This window comes from Electrophorus electricus, chromosome 18 (genome assembly GCF_041902795.1).
Source record: "Electrophorus electricus isolate QZ-2024a chromosome 18, ASM4190279v1, whole genome shotgun sequence".
In the NCBI taxonomy this organism is placed as follows: domain Eukaryota; kingdom Metazoa; phylum Chordata; class Actinopteri; order Gymnotiformes; family Gymnotidae; genus Electrophorus; species Electrophorus electricus.
Window position 1 is genome coordinate 11,265,117 of NC_137514.1, and position 17,162 is coordinate 11,282,278.

The window sequence follows — 17,162 nt, forward strand, 5'->3', positions numbered from 1 at the left end:
AGCGCGTTCGGAAAAATCTCCGGGCAGCCTTTATGAAGGGAGCAGACGCGAGGGCCACGGCTCCGGGAATTCTGACATCCTTGGCATGTTGCTGGGAGGAAGTAGTAACGGGGAGGGGGGAACGGGGGAGGGGTGGGAGGCGGAGCCGTGCAGGCTGCCCTCGGTCTTCCCGCGTTCCGCTGCCCACCAGGGAAGCGGAGCTCCTCTCCGTGTAGCACTCCCTGAAAATAGCCTGTCTGAGCCAGGATTTAGCCCCGGGAAACCATGCGGCAGTCGCTGTTGCGCCGATGTTTCTCCAAGACAGGAGAAGAGGGGTGAACGTTGCACACGATGGCAGCGAGAAGTCCTGAACCGTGATGAGGAAAATTTTATTTTATTTTATTTTTTTATTCATTTTATTTTTTTTGTGATTTAATGTAATGTTTTGGACCGGAGCAGGGGGCTGTCTCTTAGTGTTTGGGGGAGTCCCACACCAGTATTAGTAAATGTTTGTTTAAAATTCCTGTAGTCATGTTGGCTTGCTTATTAAGATTAAGCTCTGGATGAGAAGCCATGCTTTTACAACTGTTATATAAACTGTAAGCAAATTGCCAAGCCCACGGTTTATTGGTAAATATCAGTATCGGCAAAATATCGAATCATCGATTCCTGATTCAAGAGGGTTTTTTAATCGGTATATACCTGTTAGATTATGGGAATGTGGGGCCACACTAAGGCTAGCTCCATGTTCATATTTTCGCACGTTTCCCCCCCCCCCCCCCGGACGTGTGGTCATGCAGACTGCTCGGCCAGGAGCGGCGGATGACGGAGATGAATCCTTACCGTGCTGCCGGCTGACAGCCCACTGAACGCGTTTCTAAACGGTCATCCCATCTCCTCCTCGTCTCCGCCCCCTCGTCTGGCCCTGCCCCACCCTGCCTCGCCACACCTCTCTTCCTTCCCAACCTCCTGCCGTCGTGGCCTGCCCGGTCCCGTTGCTGCAGTCCCGCCTGCCCGTGCGTGACTGTGCCTTTCTTCAACCCCTCACACACAAGCAGTCTTGTCTCTCTGGCGCGCACACACACAGGTTCTGTCTGCCTCTCTAGCATGGCTCGACTGGTTTGCGTGGACTTGTGTGCAATGCCGCGGTCCACGGAAGGGTTCGTTTCCGTGGCGCCTGCGAGAGTCACTGCAGCCGTTCATCGGTTACTTTCCTTTTGCACCCGTGTGTGTGTTTATCTGGGGCTCTGAGCCCTTGGTGGACGTAAAGTGCGTCGGTTGAGCTCGCCAATGTGTCGGGGTCTGCGTATGCGTGGACATCCGTGCGCCATCTGTCTAATCTGACTCCGTAAGGATCTTTGTGTTGTAAATCAGCTAATTTGGCAAACACCCGTTCCTGGCAAACGTGACCTTTACAGAAGCAAGGTGAAACCAGTCGGACGTTCCGTTAAAGGCTGGGAAATTTACTGAACACGGAGTTATTACATTGTGACATTGCGGTCATCAAGCTCTTTGTATATCTTATCTATGGCTTGGCTTTGATTTTAAACTTCCTAAAGTTGACTTTGTTAAAGTTATTATAAAAGCTTGAGGAGTACCTGACCTTTATTGACTAAATAAACCATCCGTCTTCACAAATAATGTCTGTAAATATGTATTAATTGGATGGTGTTTAATTTTGTTGGGGGAGAAATGGTTGCAATATTGCTTAGCGCGCGCGCGCGCGCGCACGCACACTCTTGTAGATGAGCGTTTCAGGTGAGGAAACGGTTAAACAAACAAAGCCGTCTGCCTGTATCCATGCCCCTATCTGGTTAGCCAAGTACACACCATTTAACAGGAAACGTGGGGCTCTGTCCAGACGTGTTGGTTTAGCAGCTCAGCAAAGTCTGACTGCTTGTCATTAGGAGCTCCAGGTCGAGCGGGACTCTGCACTCGTCTCTGTGCCGGTGGCGAGATGCTGGGTGCCCGACTTCTCTCACCTGCACCTCTGTGGTCCCGCGGCCACTTCGGCGTCGCCCGTGCACTCCACGGCACCCTGATTCGGAGCGTAGCGTCCCTCGGCATGCCGTTTCGAGGACGATTGTTGATGGAGCTAGACTGGTAACGGCATGTTGGCCTGCTGGCACCGCGTCAAGTTTGCAATTAATACATTGTTTGTTTTTTCCATTTTTGTCCGTTAATGTAGGAAACACACTGCCACTTGAGAGTCTCTCTCTCTCTCTCTCTCTCTCTCTCTCTCTCTCCTGCTCCCTCCCTCCTTCTGTGGCAGATTCTCAGAAAGCTGCTTCTCTTTCTGATTTACTTGCTGTTTTTTGGCGGGCTGTTTCTCTGTGTCTTTGTGTGTGTGTGAGAGAGAGTGTGAGTATTTATGGCCCTCAGGTGCTGACAGTTGAGTGATCCACATGAACCGTTTAGCTGTAAGTGGGAGCGAGAACCGTATATCTGATATCGGGCGTCTCACGTGCCTACGCAGGGGACGTGCGTCTGCCTGTCGTTAACGTCTGTTGTATGCGTTCCCTCTAGCCGAGTTCCGCCTTGAAGCGGCCAGCTTGCGGGACCGAGCCGAACCAGCTGGGTTCCGGGCTTCCCTGGAGCTTAGCAGGTTGTTTAAAAATTGTTTAAAAAGCACTTGTCCGTGATAGTGATGTAGGTTTTGGGGCCAAACCGGTCTCTGCCTGTTTGAGTGAGTGAAGGTGAGCGTGTTGCATAGCCTGAAATGACCTTTCACGATAGTGGTGATGTATGGTGATGGACACGCACACAAACCTGATATATGGACCCCTTAAAATTAGGACCCACTCTCCTGTGAATCGAATGAACTTGAGGTGTGTGTACGTACGTTGCTATGGGTTTGTAGAATGGTTAATGGCTTTACCGCTCACAAGGAATGCAGGATGGTGTCGACGGGGACGTTTAACATGCGCTTCAGGGTTCGACTTGTACAAGTTCTACATGTTCAGCAAGATAAACTCTCAACCGGAGTTATTAATTCATTTCACATCGCCGGCCGGAGTGCTTCGGTGTAGTCATGTGAGCATTCTTGGTCTCTTCTCTTCTCTTCAGCGCTCGTAGTAATCATGTGCTTCCTCTCTCTCTCTCTCTCTCTCTCTCTCTCTCTCTCTCTCTCTCTCTCTCTCTCTCTCTCTCTCTCTCTCTCTCTCTCTGTGTCAGATCGTAGCGTGCCGTCCTGTTGCAGAGCAGAGGTCATGGCCACGGCTATATCGTGACACGCAGGGACATGGTAAGTAGTGCCGCCGCCGCCGACACAGCTGACGTCTTCAGGGCCGCGTCTGACTAGCTCCGCTCCGCCCGCCACGAGGGCCGACTGCGTGTGTGCGAAACGAAGGGGTGTGTGTGTGTGTGTGTGAGAGAGAAAGGGAGAGAAATTCCCAAGTTTCTCAGCTCCCAGCCACTCCACAATCTTGGTCTACTTCAGCTCCATCAGGGTCTCCCTCACCAGGACCCGACACATACCAAAAATGTGGACTGGACTTCCTGAGGGCAGCGAGGCCCGGATCGGGAGCCTACGCTGCAGGGCACCCAGCGGTGCAAACATGCAACGGTTCCAGGAGTGGGCTTACCCAGAGACCCGCTGCCCACGGCCTGGCCGTGTATGCGCAGTCACCCAGCACGGGGGCGCCTTTCCTCGCTGTAACGTCTTTTCCAGATATCTAGGTTTTTCCAACTTTGAGACATGTAGGCTTGCGCTTTAATATGCGTGTTAACATAAACGAACATGCAGTTAAATACAGCAGCTGCGTTACCATACTTTACTTATTGGGGTCTTGCCAGTATGCCCCTCTCAGGTTGCAGTGCTTCTGATCCTTTTGTATCTTGGCTTTAATATGCTGGGAGAGACCTTGCACAGTCAGGCTGTCCCAGAGTGTCCCTGCTGGCAGGGGTCTGCTGTCCCACCTCCCACGACTAGACCAGGAAACGGGCACCTCAGACGAGTCGCCTGTTCCAGGGTGCGTTGGGTTTGCCGCTCCGTCTGCGTCTTCCTCCGCGGCATTCCGGCACTTTACTTTATTGACACTTAGCCGGTGGCCATTTTGTAGCGTGCTCAAGGACTCCCCCTTCCAGAGCCGAACGTGTCGGCCGGGCCAGCTAGAGGTCCCCGAAGCTGTAATTAGACTGGCACGTGAACTTGGCTTTTCAGACCCACTGGGGCGTGCTAACCTATGGGGAGTTTTAAGCGGGGTGGAATGGGTTCTCTTTCTTTAACTCACTAACTCGCACGTGTGCGCTCCTTCTCGCGCTCTCCCTCTTGCGCTCGCCCTCCCTTATCTTGCTCCCTCTTTCACTCTCTCATGCCTTTTAAAATTGCAGTTTAGTTGAATTGGCTTAGGAGCATACAGCATTTTTGCCCATTAGCAGCAACTTAAACAAGCGCAACTTGATTTGTCTGGTAGCTGAAAATGCCACTTAATGTATACTAAAGCTCTTTATCTAGTCAACTGAACACACTCTCACACACACACACACACACTTCTTTGCCTCTTGGACCACAAAACTTCAGAGATTTGTATTAGAGGATTTGATATTAGACAGTTCCACTACTGTGGAGTTCATCATGGGAACTGGGCTTATCAGAGAATTTGACTTCACCCATAGTATATTGATATTTTTAGAATTTGGCAAAATTTTCCCATTTAGGATCTGGCCAATGAAAACGTATTTTGACCCAGTGGGTTTAAATATTTCTCCTAGCACGAGAAACCGTTTTCAAAGCTTTGAATTATTTACTTTTTAAATAGCCACAGGCTCTGTTTTATCTCGGGGGCGTGTCCGCGTGTGATGGAGAGTCACGGACACTGATGGACTCGCTCCTCTGTTCGTCTCCTGTCAGGTCCTTACAATTAATCAAAACTTTGTTGAAATTGGAATATTTTTAGTTTTGGCCCACGCAATTGGTTTATCATTGAAAGCCACTGCTTCCTTATTAGAAGGTCATCAATGGTTTCCACATAAGCTTGTGTGCAAGATGGATTGGGATTTGCTGTGTGAGTGTGTGTTGTTGGCGCACTTCTCATTCTGCCTCATACTGCTGGTCGTTCCGGGAACTTTCCAGCACATCACCGACTGCTTGCAACTCGTAGCTGTTTCCGCGGGGTGAGTCGCGAATTGGTTCGTGAAGTTCATTACGTGGTGTTCTCTGCATTTTGTAACGCTCACCAAGGGAATATCAACCTTAATAATTGCCGCTATCCCAGTCGAATTGTCTTCACTTTTTAAAATGTTCTCATTAGCCCAAGGAGAACGCGAACACTTAAACCGTAGAGCCTGGCTCAGGCCCCAGCTCTGAAAGGCAGACGATCGATACGTCTGATTGGTTAAAAAATGCCAGACATCTTCTGATAAATCTGCGCGCTGGTGTGTCTTGCATTCCAACGCAGACATTCATTAAAACCTATGCGAAAATGTTTTAATAAATGCTTAAAGCAAGTCCGGGAGTGAACGCACACTTTTACACGTGCGTATGGGGGGGTGTGTGTGTGAGAGAATGTGTTTATTATTTGACATGCTTACATGAGTCTCCTATAACCCTGCAGCCAGTTTCTAATCCAGCTACTGTGAGTGTGGGGGTGTGTGTACATGTGCACATGTTCCTCTTTTTTCCTGCGGGCAGCCAAGTACAGCATATGGGGGGTGGGGGTGGGGGTGGGGGTGGGCGTGGGCGGGGCAGGGGAAGGGAGTAGGAGGAAATGGAGAGTGGAGGAGTTTCTCACTGATCAGCTGTGGCTTGGCTTCAAAATGGGATTTGCATAATATGCCTGGCCTTTTCAAAGCGGGCACAAACAAAGGATATGGAGAGTGTGTGTGTGTGTGTGTGTGTGTGTGTGTGTGTGTGTGTGTGTGTGTGTGTGGTTCCTAATATATGGTGGTCTGCTTTGGCTAATACCAACAGTGTCCTGCTCATTTCTCTCTCTCTCTCGGTTGAATGGTTTTAATTTAGTCCCCAACGTCCATACTCTCTGCTTCCTGACACCGTTTCTTCTCAGTGCTTGATCCTTCGGTCCGCCTTCATGGCGCTTGCACTGATCACCCATCGGGTTTGCTCCCTACATTTCTCCCAAGACGCAGTTACGTGAAGCAGGTCCTGGATCACACCCGTGGCGTCTCCGTGGCCCCGGCCCGCGGACGCTTGCACAACCCAGAAAGGCTCGGCTTGCGATGAGGCCGAGCGGACAGCGGATGAATTCGAACGTCCTCTTTCCGTTTTTGCTTGTGTGTTTGTTTCCCGTAGGCGTGGCTCTGGGCGGCGTGTTTGCGCCTGCACTCTGGGTCCGAGCGTCGAGACGACCGTTTCCTCTTCCGAGTTTAAACCAACCCTTGGCGGTCATTTCAGTTTGGCTAATGAGCTTTTAGGGCTTTTCTCAAAACCCAGCGGTCGACGGGAACGGCCAGGCTGGACCCGTAGCGTAGCACTAACATAGCAGCTCGGCACGGCGCTCCATGGCGGTTGTCGCCTGTAAGCTCGCGATCCCGGCGCCATCCAGCCGGTTTCACGGCCCTTCGCTTACACCTGTTGCCATCTTACCAATCTTTGCTTGATCACGTCTTTTGCGTTCCCGGTCACCTTCCTGCCCCGACAAACGCGCGACGGAAGCCAGTTAGGGGTGCGTGCGTCGGATCGGTCCTTAGGCGCCGTCGTGCCGGATGGCGTCCCCTTGCATGTGTGGCGCGCGTTTAAACCCGCTTTAGAGTTGTTGTGCAATGCGACCGGACCCAACATCTGTTCTGCTGCACAATGTTCATTACACCGTCACTTATCTGAAACGCATCGCCATCGCCCGCTCGTTGCGCAAGCTTTTCTTCCACGAAAGAATGAGGGTGTTTTAATCTTTTGAGAGAGTTTACATCTTTGGCAAATTGTCTCTTTTGCCTTAGTTCGTAGAATCGGGACAAGAACAATTGGTTCTCGGTTCCTCGTTGCACGTTCCGTCAACAAAATCCCTCGTTTTGCAATAACCGTCTTGATGCACCCTGTCTGTGTGTTGCTCAGGGCCCTGGGCATGGGTTTCAGATCAAGAGGCTGTGGAGGGAGACCTCTTGTTCTGCACACACACAACTGCAACTTCTCACTTTTTATATATCATTTTATAATTGTCTTTGAGATGTAGAATATTCACCCACTATTGACATCCCACAACATGCGTGGAGGCGCCGTGTCCAGGCACGTAGTTCGTCCGATCTGTTGTGACGCTGATTACTTTGCAAATCAAATCGACCTGTGCGTTACTTAATATTGTGTCTTTCAGTGATGAGCTTTGCATATTTAAGCAACTTGTACTGGCTGCCCTGTACGGCTTAACAGGCAAACAAACTATCTGGCTCCTGGTTCTGTTGTTCAGTGCAATGAAGGGCTGTGTTTAAGTGTGTTTGTATCACTTGACCTTGTAACTATAGCAGAAAAGGAAGACAAAAAAACAGGATTTAATGTTTGCATTTTTTTTGCAGCAGCAGCAATAAAGTTTCACGATAACACCCACAACTTTCTCCCCCCTTTGTTGTTCTTGGTCCGTGCCATCACTGCCGTTATGTAGCGTGAGATGTCGTTAAAAGCTTTTGGCTTTTGGCTCACCTCGCAGATCCGGTAGAGCAAGGCGCTAGCAACCCCAAGGGTATAGGTTCAGTTCCCAGGAAGCACGCGGACCGCCACGCTGCCAAGAACGTCGCCAAGAGGCGTAAATGCTCAGGCACTTCCTGGAGAACTGCAAAAGGCTTTGACTCTCTGTTGAAGCAGACGAACCTCGCGGGTCGTGAATCGCGGCGCCCGCGTGTGCGTTTCAGCGCACCGGGCTGGCCGTGTCTAGCGTTTTTGGGTTTTTTTTTTGTTGTTTTTTTTTCTCCCTCTCCACGTTCACCTCCCTCCCAGGCTGAGCAGGAAGTGCGAGAGCATTCTGGAATGTACTTCTAGAGGGAAGAGCCTGGTTGGAGCACCCAACCCCCAACTCACCTCTCCCCCCCCTCCCCCGAGTTGCTTTGGGTTGACTATACGAAATGGCGCAGGTCAACGCTGCCCCTGTTGATGACGAACATCTGAACACAGGAGTATGACATTTGTATGACAGGTTTCCTGCGGAAATAAATATCATGGCTGTTGTGATGATCTTTCCCTCTCAAACGGAACAAATTCTAGTGGAAGAGTTACTGGGGTCATGAATGTCTCCTAAATGCTGAGGTCAGAGGTCAGTTCATATACTGGTGTGCCCCCTCACCGCTGGATCCTGTCCCCCTCACTGCTGGATTCTGGGCTGCTGGACTCTTTCTCACGTCACTCGATTCTTTCTGTGGTTAACCGAAGTGTCATTTTTGTAGCCAACTTTATTTATTTTTAATTCTCTGGCTTTCCAGCAGTGGCCCTCTGGCTCTAATAAACACCTCAGATGTTGAAATGGGGAGAGCACCCACTCTGTGTGTTTGTGTGTGCATTCTATAGGACGTGCGTTCGAACTTTTTGCGTGTTCGCAAGCGCCTCGAGGCCGTGCAGCTGGAGGGCCCCAGTCTGCGTGTGTCTTTCAGGCTGGCCAGAGGGGTGCCACCACCACTGGCAGAGACGCGTGTGTGTGTGTGTGTGTGTGTGTGTGTGTGTGTGTGTGTGTGTGTGTGTGTGTGTGTGTGTGTGTGTGTGTGTGTGTGTGTGGGGAGGGAGAGGGGGAAATGCTCTGCAGTGAAACCACTCTCAGAATCACAGCAATGCCACTCTTGGCCTCTTCCCTGAGGCCCTTCAGCCGCACGTCTAACGAAAGCCTGATCGTGTTTCTAATTACACATGCGCATGGGTGTAAAGCTCTCCCGAGAGCGACTTATTGGGTCTGCTAGACTGCAGGTCACTCCTCTCCCGCTCCACATCTCACAAGACCTGCCGGTACAGTGCCTGCTGTGTTGCGACCTCTCCATTCATGTGAGCTCAGTCTGATCAGAAGTCACGGCGCGCCCGATAGAGAGAGAGAGAGAGAGAGAGAGAGAGAGGGAGAGAGAGAGAGAGAAACGCAAGGACTGGCTTGCACGCACGCTTGCGCCAGCGCGCCGGGTTACCGGTTTTGCCAGCAAGACTCGTTTGCCTCTGACCTCTGCTTGCGTGGCCGGACCCCGCGTGACCGCCTCGAGCACCTTGCGAATAAGAGAGCAACGTCCATACGCATCAGCAAATCCCGCAGAGCCCTCGAGCTCTTTAAGTGCCCCAATGCAGTTTTGATATGCATTTTATGGCAAGTCATCGCAGAATGGCCCGTCCGGCGACTGATCTTAGATAATCGCAGCGGTGGCTATTAGGGAGAGTTCCTGAACGGGGCTCATAAGGCGGGAGGGGGCAGATTGAACCCTGGTCTCAGGCCTCCCCTTTCCCCCTGAGGCGAGGCAGGGAGCCATTCGCATCGTTTATGTATCTTGGATGCCATCCTGAATATTTTCTGGATGACAGCAGAATCTGACAGGGCGGCTTTCTGAGATGTTTCTCATGTTCTGACCAAAGGATATAAAGCATGACAAAAAAACACACACACAAGCGCAGCAAGCTGTGTGAAACGCGATACTTTCTCTTTAGTGGGATGTGCTGTAATACATTGCGTGTTCTCACCAACACGTTTTGCACAGAACATCCCGTAACGCTTCCTGGGAGCTACGGCGTCTGAGCCTGAGCCGTACAGCACAAGCCTAAAGGTCGAAACACCTCCACCTACCCCGCCCTGTTCCCAACCTCTGCCCCCCAAACAAAGCCTTGTGGTGCGTTTTAGATTCCCATTAACGAGCCATGTTTGGTATTTTAGGGTCAGGGCATTGGGAGGATATTAGGAATTCGTACACTACCACAAGCAACCTAGGACTGTGTACCATGGACGGACACCACACCTGTGCATGCAATATGTACAAACCCGTGTTCTGTAGACCAAAACTGTTTCCGCTTATTGGTTTGTCGGAATGCTTTGTCTGGCCGGCAGAATGGGCGAGATCACCCCATCGGCATCCGGACCGGTCCTGGCCGTGCACCCGGGCTTGCCTCTGGTATTTGTTAGCAACTGCAGGGGTCACGGGTATCCGGATCCAGCAGCTCACTGTTAGAAGCTAGAGATGGGCCAAACGTCAAAATAGAAGTCTCCCAAAGAGACGCCAAGACATTACAGTTCGACTCGGTTAAGCGCATCAGCCTGCGTTTACTAGCTCGATGCTAACACTAGTACATTTTAAACTGCGCTTGTGAGCAAAAGCACTTTTTGTCAGTACCATTTTTGAGCAATATGTTATTCACTCAGTTCAGCAATCAGTAAATATCTCTGACGTGTTTCTGACAGCAGAACTGGTTAGTGTGTGGAATGGAACTGAGCTAGTAAAAGTGGTGGTGGGCGCACCTGCGTGCTGGCACAGGCGTGTTTGTGTTCTGAGGCCCCTAGGAAGCCTGCAGACACCCCGAGGCACTCTGACTAGTAATAGCACAAATAGCGTCTTGGTTTTTCTTTCCCTGGTTGTCTCTCTCTTTTTTTTTTTTTTTGGCGAGGGCGTTCACCCTGTTTGTTGAGGGCATTCTAAATTTGCCACTTCTCTTTTTCACAGCGACGTTGATTTAGGCGGCATGGCCGGAAGCTGGTTGTACAGTGACGTTTTGCCTGCGTTGTGCCTGCTTTGCCAAGGGGCACAGAATCATTTGTATGTCCTTGCCAGGCTGGTTACAGTCATCTTTGTTCCAATCGTCGCGCAAAGGTGACGAGTTTGTGTCATTCCCAAGAGGATCCCTGCCGATCCAAGTCATTTTTCCAACCCAGTTTGAGGTTGGCTTTGTTCATTCACGCATTGCGTCCTTCTCTCTCTCTATCTTAACGTGTGTGTGTGTGTGTGTGTGTGTGTGTGTGTGTGTGTGTGTGTGTGTAGTGTGGCCAGGGGCTGTGAGGGCTCCGCGGGGGGACTCCAGGCGCACCCGCACGGAGAATGCTGGAGGTGCAGGAGGAGCGAGGAGCAGCAGCCGCAGTAGCAGCAGGAGCAGCGACGGGAACGGGAACGGCCAGCGGAGCGCCGGCCAGCGCCACGGGTCGCAAGGACCGGGCCAAAGAACGGCCGGAGGAGGGCCAGGACTGCAGTGGCCCCGCCGGGCCCCGCGGCGCCCGTGCCAAAGCCACGCCCGCTGGGCCGCCGCCGCCGTCGGCGTCATCCGCGCACTCGCACGCCCACGTGCACCCGCACGCACCCGGTCCTCACCAGCACACCACTGCTTCAGCCACGGTTGCTCTGGGACTGTCGTCAATGCATTCCAGCAACCCCAAAGTCAGAAACTCTCCGTCGGCTAACACTCAGAGGTGAGGGCCTTCTGGTTTTGTGTGTGTGTGTGTGTGTGTGTGTGTGTGTGGGGGGGGGGGGTCTTCAAAATTTTCTGTTTAAATAAGCAGCATGCTGTCGAATTCTTGGACTTCCTCGGTGATGTGTACTGCGGTAATTGCATTTTTGTTACATTGTTACCTTTAGTATTTTGGCACCTACAAATTTCACCCCAGCACGCATGCCGGAGTCACGACTAATAGCGGTGTGTTCGCCGTTTAAATTTTCTGGAGAAGTCATGCGCAAAAAAAAAAACAAAACAAAAAAAAACCAAACAAACAATTGCTCACTTCTTACCCACAATTCCTCATGTTGCTTAAAACGGAGCTAAGTGAACACGCCGCTGCTTGAGCAGCGTGGACAGGAAGGCCCAGTGGGCGGAGGTAACCGTAGCAGTGTGTTTTTGGGTGGGAGCTGCATCCTGGAGCAGCCTCTGGAGGGGCTCCAAAACTGACTCAACGCCCATGAAACCAAGCCCAGCCGGGGCCCTCCGTCGCCCGTGCTCACAACGCCGTGGTTGCCAGGCTTCTCTGGAGCCAGCATGGCCGACCCTCACCGACTCATGCTCCTGGAGCTGCTTTGAGGAACGGGGCGGCCGGCCTGCCAGGTTCCTGCTGGGCTCGTCTTGCGCCGGGCCTGGTGGCCAGGCTGGACCAGGTCTCGCCTTGATCTCCACTTTTGGCTCCGGATTCTGCGTGCGACAGCCATCTTGGAGCTTGATGGAGGGCTCAGAGCCAAATGTTGTGCCCAGTATTTCAAGCCACAGTGGCAGTTTGAAAAAGTGTGTTGAGGGTCCCCTGTGCTTCATTGTGCTTCACTGACTATTGAACATCTCTGTGTGTGTGTGTGTGTGTGTGTGTGTGTGTGTGTGTGTGTGTGTGTGTGAGAGAGAATATAGGGTGAGCAGTTCTCTTTCTGTGAGGACACTATGCAGTTGTTGTATTATACTTTCCCATAGCTACAGGTTTTTAATCTCAGGACTTGAGTACCCACCTGCCATGTCTCTGGTGCCTGGTCTCCATGACTAGCTTAAGTCCCTTGCGTCTGCGCGCCTCGTCGCCGTGGCAATGCTTTTGCTGATTCGGAGCCTGGTCCTCCCATTCGCCAGTGGTCGATCTGGTCCAGCAGGGCTTATCATCAAATATTAACTCAGCGTACTGTCAACAGAGAGAAAGAGTGCGGGGGAGAACAGACATAAGGGCACCGGTGACAGCGGTTGGCGCGTCACCTCCGTGACTCAGGGTTTCCCTCCAACGCCATTGCGAGATGTTTCTTCAGGGGGTTGGGGGGTGGGAACGTACCAGGCAGTCGCCGCTCCCTCGCGGCGTCTGCGCATTTCTGTCCCTCCCAGAAAATGCCGAGTACGCTGGCGGCCACAGAGGAAACCGGAATCTCGCTCCGCACAAGAGACTCGTCGGACCTTCGACCCACTAAGCACACAGGCTCACGTTGGTCCTCGAATTCCTTCTGTCGCTTTCGCCGTGCGCAGTTCCCTGGTCCTGCGTTAAGATCCCGCGGCTGGAGCCAGTAAACTCGGGGCCCGTTTGGCTCGGCGGCTCACGTGGTTGTACCGAGACCTTGCGGACCGCCGCTTCGTCGCCTCACTGTCTTTTTCTCTCCTTCCCTCTCTCTCCCTTTGTCTTCAGCAGTCCAAAATCTAAGCAGGAGGCCATGGTGCGCTCGCCGCCTGTGATGTCTCCCTCCAGCGCTGCCCAGATGGACTCGAAACTGCCCAATCAGGGCAAACAAGGGGGTGCCGGCAGCCAATCGCAGCCCTCCCCCTGCGATCCTAAGCCGATGAGCGGAGGCCACACTCCCAAGGGCGCTCAGGGGAGCATGGGACTCAAAAACGGACAGGGCCTGAACTCGGGCAACGGGGCTAAAAGCAAGATCAAGAGAGAGAGGAGCACTTCTGTGGAGTCTTTCGAGCAGAAGGACACAGGGACGCCCAACAACGAGGGGGACCAGAAAGGTAGGATCGGTCGTTTTTGTCCTCCCATGTCTCTCAGCTGTGGAAGGGTGTCTGGCGTTCAAGTCAAGGCAGATGTGTGTTAGCTTATAGTAAGTACACTCATTTATCGCGTGGCGATCTGGGCCATTCCAATAGAAATGCTCTGGAAATAATCTGTGGTCATGTTTTCAGTTTATTGTTGCCTGGATTTGATAACCCTAGCCCGTGTGAAGCAGAGCATAATATCTCCTGATCTGTCCTCACAGTTCAAAGCTCAAAGGTTCTTGAATGTTTACCAATTTTATTCAGAATTCAAATCCAAAAAGCCCTGGCACGGAAAGGCCAGGGTTTGTGAAAAGACAGTTTGTGTACACGGCGACTTCATTAGATTGTGCCCCACCCACAACTACCCATTACAAACTGATAGATGTCTGATGGATGTGTTGTGTATTTTTAGACTGTACCACAATACTGAGAGATAGAGAGGAGTGGAGATGTATTTATATTTATTTGTATTTGTAACAATATTCCTCCAGTAATCTTTGATGTCTGTAATATATTTCCTTGGGTCTGTTTCCCCTCTCTCTTAATGTCTCACGGTGTAAGACATGGCGAAGGTCTGGTCTACCATTTTAAAAACCCCCCAGACGCAAATGTGCAGTGTGTCATTGGAGTCACATTTTCGCTCAGGCACTGGCGTGCACGCGCACACACACACACACACACACACACACACACACACACACGTGTCTCTCTTTCTGTCCCCGGGCGCTACTGCTCTGGGCTGTAGTGCTGCATAAAGACATCCACACCCCCGTATGTCTCCTAGTGGAAACATCACAGTGTTGGTTCAGTGGTAGGCAGCGCCAAGGAATGTACCATCTAGTCCGTTGGGAGAGGGGGGAGAGACCGCCCACCCCCCCCACCCCCCTTAGCTCTGTCTTTTTAGTATGTTTGGCTGTTTGAAGGACCCCTGCTGGTGATTAATGCCTCCACATGGCCATTTTTATCAAACGTGTGCTGAATATCTTGTGGAAAATCACCTAGCTAGGTATTTAAACTGGAGCCAAATATGGTTCGATTTGGAGTTTAAAAGCAGTTAAATTTGCCATGCCCTGAGCTTGCCTGAGGTATGTTGAAAGCCAAAACAATGGTGAGCAGGATGGTAGGCTATGGAAGCTGTGTAAAACACGAAACGAGCCTCTCCTGCGTGTCTGGGTGCTGTCTGTGTTCGCGCGAGCACACCACGCATGCGTGCTTCCCATCTGTAGGAGGCACAGGGGTGCACTTCTAGGTTGGTCTGAGTGTGTGCGCTTGCATGCATACGTGTGTGTTCGTGAGCCACCCCACCAGGTTAGTTTCCCCGTGTGTTTGCCCACATTGTCAGGAGTTTGCTCATGGCGTTTGTTTGCTTGGACAGCATGTGTGTTCTCCACACAGGAAGTCCTGTTGTATTCCTTGTCTTTATTTCAACTCTATTATCCAAGAGCCATGGTCATAGAACACGCTGTATCCCGGCTACAGGGAAGTTGTGTTTGTACGCAGAACACAGACAGATGGCCCTGACTGTGGAGGTAGTAGAGTCACAAGGTCACAGGCACAGACAATGAAAGCTAAACATCTCAGGGGTGGCGAGAGGCTTGAAGGAGTCTCCTGGTCACTGGGGAAAGAACTGGGGAAACTTAAGCTCAAAGGTCGTCATAGTTATGCATTAAGAAGTCATGAAAATTAATAAACAGAGCCTTAAGAGTCTCTTTCCTGGGGACAATCTAAGCATTGTCTTGACTAAGAAAGATTGAATACTCTTGACCAAGGCTGAGTTTAATTGGGGCCTGGAGAAGACATCAAATTCAAATAATTTATTCATGTAAATAGTAAAATTAGAATTAGAATTCCAAGTCACCAAACAAAAGAAAACATGAAATTAATATTTCACTCACACAGTCCCTCTGTAGCAGGGTAGTTTGGCTTCTTGATGGGCAAAAACACAGGCTTTGTACGCAAAAGGACATCATTTCCTCTCCTCTCCTCTCCTCTCTCTCTCTCTCTCTCTCTCTCTCTCTCTCTCTCTCTCTCTCTCTCTCTCTCTCTCTCTCTCTCTCTCTCTCTCTCTCTCTCATATTTTACCTTCCCCTCCAGAGCTGGGCAGCAGGGTTAAGAGGATATGCGTAGCTGAACGGCGGCAGCCCTACAGCGGAGCTGACTGGTGTTCAGGGGGGGAGAGTGACGAGGATGACCCCGGCTTCTTCAGTAAGTGACCGACTCCGGGGTTCGGGATCGGTCAGCCTTGACGGCAAGGCCCTGCCGCATGGATTTAACCTGCAGCCGGCGCACCGTTACGTTGCATCGGCGTGAACGTCCGTGAAGGGCACTCGCGACATTACGATATGACAATATTTGTTGCTGTTGGCCTATACTGCAGAGGAACAATGAGTTTAAATTTGCGTTTTCTTCTTAGCGTGACCCGCATTCCCAATTCGGCTCCGTTAATGATCAGGAGGCTGCCGGAACAGGGGACCAAGCCCTGTGTAGCACACGGCGTGGGTCTGTTAGCACTTGGACATAAAATTGGGAGTGCTATACTGCATGCACATGTACCGTATCGCCACAGCTACTTTTAAAAAGCCCTTCTAGGCTGTTCAGGTGCTCTGGTCTCCTAGAAATTGAGTCTTAATTTAGTCTGACCTTTTGTCCTTTAATATAACGGAAATGTAATTAATTTTACATCACTTGCCGAGTGTGTGATGTCTTGATTTCTGCACCTTTTTGCCTGTCGTCTTCAATTCTTAATTCACCCCTCTCTCCCTCTCCCCCTCCCCCTCACCCCCTCCTTTCATCTCATAGACTGCAACTCCAGTGACATAAAGCCAGATCCAAGCACCCTGGCAGCTTCCACACCTACCCACAACGCTGTTGGACAGAACACAGCATCGGATTTGGGAAGCAATCAGAAATCTGGGTCAAAAGTTGTTTACGTCTTCACCACAGAGATGGCAAACAAGTAAGAAATGCTCTGTCCGTGAATTGAATCACGATGCGTCCCTTAAGTCGTCATCGTTTACATGCTGCCCGCCTTTGGCGTGGTCAGTTTAGACAAAAACCACTTTTTGGGGTCCTTTTCAGAAACGTCACCGAAGGCCATTTTTCCACATCGCTACAATCCCGTGTCGTAGAAACCTGTCATTGCCTTCCCTTGAAATAAGACCCACTGGATTGTTTTCTGCTGAGCTCAGCAGCATCACGCTCTGTGCTGAAAAGGGGCTGAAAAAATGCGCGCGATGACGCCGAATGTGATGACCGAGATTAGAGAAACTTGCGGATCACAGTCGGCAAGATGCCAAACGCCGGTGGCGGGGGGAGTCCGTTATACATGCCGTGGCTGTAAGGACGGTCTCCGGCTGAGCAGCGTGTCGTTACGGTGCTGACGTTGCCCAGCGAGGGCGAGGAGGCTACTGTGACGGCGATGACGCTGACTGTCGGCCTCCTCCTGTCGCGTTTGTCGTGTGCGCGTTTGAACGGGTACAGAACACGCTGACACTTATTCGCTCTCGCGTGCAGTTTACCGGCTATTCACCAAGTGGCTGGGTGGGATGATGAATGCTGGCACCTTAATTAGAAATTGGAATTTAATGAGATGCTTAGGCGTTTCAGTATTGGGGAAATTTTTATCCTCAGGCATTGTTGGTGCAGCAGAAGCACCCAGCAGTACTGATGCGCTGTGTGTGTTCTTCCCGTTTCAGGGCAGCGGAAGCAGTGATAACGGGCCATGTCGACAACATTATTGCTTATCACATGAACAATATCTCCAACAGCAAGGGCGGAAAGCCTCAGCTCCCCCTGGTAACAAAACAAATCGACTTTTAACATTTAACATTTAACTGCTAATGATCTCCTAATTATCACAAGGGGAGTAAGGAGT

At 51.2% G+C, this 17,162-nt stretch overlaps 1 protein-coding gene across 6 annotated transcripts in view; it reads left to right on the forward strand.

Moving 5' to 3' along the window:
- Window positions 1-17,162, forward strand: part of bcl9 (BCL9 transcription coactivator) — a 67,034-nt gene that overhangs the window by 43,506 nt on the left and 6,366 nt on the right. For 4 of the 6 annotated variants that reach the window (XM_035535127.2, XM_081701056.1, XM_081701057.1 and 1 more), the window contains exons 3-8: window positions 3,154-3,223; window positions 10,852-11,273; window positions 12,939-13,264; window positions 15,383-15,493; window positions 16,088-16,244; window positions 16,984-17,083. In XM_035535127.2, the coding sequence (XP_035391020.2) occupies window positions 10,909-11,273; window positions 12,939-13,264; window positions 15,383-15,493; window positions 16,088-16,244; window positions 16,984-17,083 (1,059 nt within the window). In that variant the 5' untranslated portion in view covers window positions 3,154-3,223; window positions 10,852-10,908. The remainder of the gene's footprint in view (window positions 1-3,153; window positions 3,224-10,851; window positions 11,274-12,938; window positions 13,265-15,382; window positions 15,494-16,087; window positions 16,245-16,983; window positions 17,084-17,162) is intronic. The other 2 variants (XM_035535129.2, XM_081701058.1) reach the window with 2 other exon arrangements.